A 4735-nucleotide genomic window follows, 5' to 3' on the forward strand; every position below is an offset into this window, starting at 1 on the left:
GATATGATTCAATCTTTAGAATGCTATATTCCATTTTGTTGTAAATATGTTAGTGGAGGCTTTTGATTTGATTTTTAAATTTCATCTTTCTATGTCTTTTCTTATGTATATGACACGTGTGTGAGGGTTTAGGCTCTCCCAAGTTGATCAGAGAAACTCATGTGTAGGGTGAGGGATATGTGGAACCTCCAAGGGAACGATTTTTTCTCGTTGAGAAGGAGATTTCTTGGGTATGAGTATCCTTGATTCTTTTGGAAAATCTGTGGAAAAATGGTTCGATATAATTTAGAAGGGATGTGAATTATATGGTGTTGGACTCCCTTAATGGATTTTACATCTGCGTGGAGTATTTATATTGGGAAATCAAGTTTCTCATGGGCCTCTTAGCTTGGGGGTTGGTTGTGAGAAAGCCCAAATGTTGGAAGGTGAGCTCTCCATTGGCTTGTTTAAAAATTGTGTTTTGTAAGATTTTTTGTGGAATCAAATGGGGTGCTACCTTGACATTGGAATGAAAATATTCATTCTCACGTTTGGGTTAGAATTTTTATTACATTTTTTAAATGGGTTGGAGTAAGTTGTTAAAAATTTTATCAAATGGGTCCCTTGCAATGTTGTGTATATCAAGTTGATAAATGATGATGTTGTTGTGTTTAGAAGCGATTATATTTTACTTTTCTAAAAAATATACATATTGTTTAAGGGCTGAGTTTGTTTAAGAAATAACTTAGCGCTTGTGATAATTTGCATTTCATACATTTAAAAGTTATTGATACTTAATGAACAAATTAAAGTTATTAGTAATAGTGGATTAAATTAGCTTTAAGAGTGTGAAATTTTCATGCACTTTTCTTAATATTTTTAGTTAATAAAGTGAAGGGGATGTTTATCACGCAAATATTGTTCTCTTTGTTATCCTACAAAATAAAAAAACTTGCTCTACTTAAACTTTGGTTTAAAATTAAAAATAGTTATTTGTAATTAGATGTGTATGTTCACCTATTTAAAAATATATATTTTATACAAAGTATATTTACCTTTGTAAACACACACACACAGCAAACTTGAGTTTGGGTTTCTAGTGTTACCATATCGGTTAAGGCCCATTAAGCGGGTTTAGCATGATAATTAATTCTTTTAAGAGAATTTAATTTAATATAACTTTAGGAAATGAAAAACCTTAGGTGGAGTTGGTGTGCTAGGTTTTAGGATTTAACATGTCTTGTAATCGTTTAAATGTGATGTGGCCTCTCAAATTAATTAGTCAAGTGAAATAATTTAATTTATCTAATTGATAGTGAATGGTAATTAATTAAATTAAATCTGAAATCAAAGTGTAGTATACTTTTATTTCAAAAATTTGGTTTTAAAAGAAAGTAAAATATCAGCTTAGGATTGAGAAAATTCACTCTTTATTTCGTTTTAATTTAGTTGAGTTGGACTCTTCAGAAGAATAAACTATCGTTGTGGCTAATATTTAGTTAAAACAAACAGTATATTTACTTATTAAAAATATTTAATAGAAAATTATCATTTATTCGTTTGGCGCATTTAATCTCTTTATATATCATTGGTAATTAGTTAAAATTTGTTAAATTTATATATAATTTAGCTTAGTTAGGGTTTACTTAGCTATAGGTGTTAGGTCACGCCATAGAGGCCCGACCGGTTCACTACCAATTAGGAATTAGAGGGAATGTTGCCTTCAGGAGTTCCTCCCTTGAGACATGTTGCATAAGGGTTCCAAATCTCGATCACCTTATCATTCTTGTTTTACGTTGTGCGAAATGAGTGTCATAACGCCCGCTCATCTTATTCCTTTTCTCACCTCGTCTAGCATGAGTCCTATGACGTTGAGTATGTAACATATACATGCGCATGCCACGATGAATTTGCCTTGTACACCAAGTTCATCCTTTCAATCACAAAACAACCCATTCTCTTATTTATTTATTTAAATTCTCTTGCAACCAAACTCTATAATTAACATGAATCCTTAATATTATAAACCAAAAATATTAATGATAATTTAGAACTATTCTTTGTTTTAAAGGCTCACGAATATAACACATATATTTTTATAATAAAACTGAGATTATCCTACCCGAGCGTAAAAAGGTTTTCAAGAAAGACGCAATATAAAGCATGCATGGACGGTGTTTGTGTCAACATCCAAGAAAATTTCCTCTTTTACCAATTCTGAGACGGCTGAGAAAAATGTATATATTAGTTCCTTTGAAGAAGGCCATCGCTCCAATAAAGTCTAATCGTTTCCACATTACTAAATTAATGGCGGTGGCGAGAATATGAGGAAGAATACGTCTAAGGCAGGAGGTAAGCTGATCTTCAGATAAGCATATGCAGCAGAAGATAGAAAATTTCAACGATAATGAAAGAATGGTGAGAATACATCTGCGGTAGCAGGTGAGATAGCCATATGCTGCAGCAAGACTTACTCTGACGTATCGAAAAGAGCAACAACTCTGGAAGTATATTATTATAATATTACAAGGATTGGTGATTTAATATACGGAGTGAAGATGAATTAGTCATAAGGTTTGGGCTATATAAAGCTTGTAATGGGCTTGTAACACACATTCATATCCTTCTGAGCTCTTGTACTATCTGCGTTTCTATTATAATGGCTAACCGAATGATTTACTTCACACTGGGACTTTTTCTGTTGATATGTTGTTACAGCGACAGGGTCATGGCAGGGGATTCCGATCCCTTGCAAGATTTCTGCGTTGCAGATGAGGAAAGCAAAGGTGAGTAAAAAACTTTATACATAAACAATGGTAATGATTTGCTTATTAGACGAGTCGAGTTAGTAATAGATTGATTTGATTTTGCTTTAAACAGTTTTGGTGAACGGGTTCGTTTGCAAAGACCCAATGCAAGTTTCAGCAGACGACTTCTTCTTCCGGGGACTTGGGCAGGCAGGGAACACCGACAATGATGTGGGCTCCAACGTAACGATGGCGAACGTTAAACAGATACCAGGCCTCAATACGTTGGGAATATCGTTGGTCCGCATCGACTACGCAGTGGGTGGAATAAATCCTCCTCACACACACCCAAGAGCCACCGAAGTTCTTGTTTTACTGGAAGGCCAGCTTCTTGTGGGTTTCATTGACACCAACAACAAGTTTTTCAGCAAAACGTTGGAGAAGGGAGATGTGTTTGTGTTTCCAAAGGCACTTGTGCATTTCCAGCAGAATGTGGGGCATGAAAATGCGGTGGCCATATCTGCATTGAGCAGCCAGCTTCCGGGAGTTCAGACAATCGCCAACTCTCTGTTTGCAGCGGATCCTCCTCTCCCAGATTCCGTATTGGCCAAGGCCTTCCGCATCACACAGGAAGTTGTGGATTACATTCAGAAGAAATTCGCATAAGAATTTGCTGTGTTCTATCAAACAAAACAATCAAGAGGGGACCAAGTCTTTCCCAAATTCTTTTTCCTTGCCGTTCAATAAAACAATCTTTCTAGAGTTATTGCCGTCCTCTTCTGCTATTCATAGCATCTGTTTTGAACATGACTATATCCTCCGCATATTCCAAAGATGAAGGATTAATTTGAAGCATCTGAAGGCATTTATGAATATTTTATACAAGAGCATCCTTGTATTAGGTATACATTCATTTGCAACATGTTAACAATATATTCTTTAACATAAATATTGCAGGAACAACAACAAACAAAGTGCTTGACTTGGATAGAATGAGTAACACTATAATTCTTGCATGCCAATCTGTCAAGGGTGTTCTTTAACATAGTCTTAACCTCATTTTAGCTCTGACATAAAAGGTGAATGGTTTGGAAGTAGGAAATAGTTATTGGGAAATATAATTAGTAGTTGTTCTTCAAATCACCCTCACAATCATCCAATGCTTCAAGACTCCCCATCAAAGAAGTCATTCCAGAAGGTTAGGGACTCTCCTCAAGATAAGAATGATTGCTCTAATAAATGTAGTATACCTTCGATGGAATGCAACACGGTTTCATTATGTCTAAATTCCAAGAAAATCCGTAGAACTAGAATATCCATTGCATCCAATATCGCAATATTTGATCGGGGATAATATGATAACCTTGACACATATCACACCTATTCTTACATCAATCTACCTACATAAGGGTTATGATTGAGGGGCCTCTTGTATTAAACATTTCTAATAAGTTGGAATGACATGGAAAATCTAAGACAGTGAAGATAGATTATTGATAATAACACAATTCATTTACATGGTGTTAATTAATTTATGGCCTCCCAAAATAAGCTTTTCTAAATCTCCCCTAATTCATTCCTACGTTATAATAAATATGTCACTGTGGATGTTATGTATGAAGATCTAAATACTAAAGGGAAAAAGGATAATGCTCATGTTGATTTTAAAAACTTTGTATGTAATATTAAAAATATGATTAGTTGAAAAATTTAGCAATATATTACCTTGCTCAATCATAAACTCCCAGATCGGTTACAAAAAAAATTCCTCAAACCATTTCCTCCTTGTATAAGCATTTCTATAGATCATCAAATATGATAACCAATAATTTAACCATAGGTTTCCTATCAAAGCAAATGCAAATCTGCATATGTGAATAAGCACAATAGGATAGGAAAATATTGTTGTCGTAGGCCATGTATGTTTCATGCTGGAAAAATATTATTGTTGCAAGCCTAAGAGGTGCATAAAGGAGCTCCTTGGATCCATGGATATGCAGGTGTAAGTT

The 4735-nt window shown here is 34.5% G+C and overlaps 1 protein-coding gene across 1 annotated transcript; it reads left to right on the forward strand.

Annotated features, from left to right (window-relative positions):
• The first annotated feature begins 2707 nt into the window (after nucleotides 1-2707).
• On the forward strand, nucleotides 2708-3392 carry LOC131057728 (putative germin-like protein 2-3). The gene is made up of 2 exons (XM_057991889.1): nucleotides 2708-2765; nucleotides 2860-3392. Exons 1-2 carry the CDS (start codon nucleotides 2708-2710, stop codon nucleotides 3390-3392), a joined length of 591 nt encoding a protein of 196 aa, XP_057847872.1.
• The last annotated feature ends 1343 nt before the right edge of the window (nucleotides 3393-4735 follow it).

Source organism: Cryptomeria japonica, unplaced genomic scaffold, assembly GCF_030272615.1.
Source record: "Cryptomeria japonica unplaced genomic scaffold, Sugi_1.0 HiC_scaffold_182, whole genome shotgun sequence".
In the NCBI taxonomy this organism is placed as follows: Eukaryota; Viridiplantae; Streptophyta; class Pinopsida; order Cupressales; family Cupressaceae; genus Cryptomeria; species Cryptomeria japonica.

Coding starts and splice junctions, on each gene's coding strand:
- LOC131057728 (XM_057991889.1), top strand. CDS start 2,708: ATGGCAGGGGATTCCGATCCCTTGCAAGATTTCTGCGTTGCAGATGAG. Junction 2,766..2,859: donor TGCAGATGAGGAAAGCAAAG/GTGAGTAAAAAA, acceptor TGCTTTAAACAG/TTTTGGTGAACGGGTTCGTT.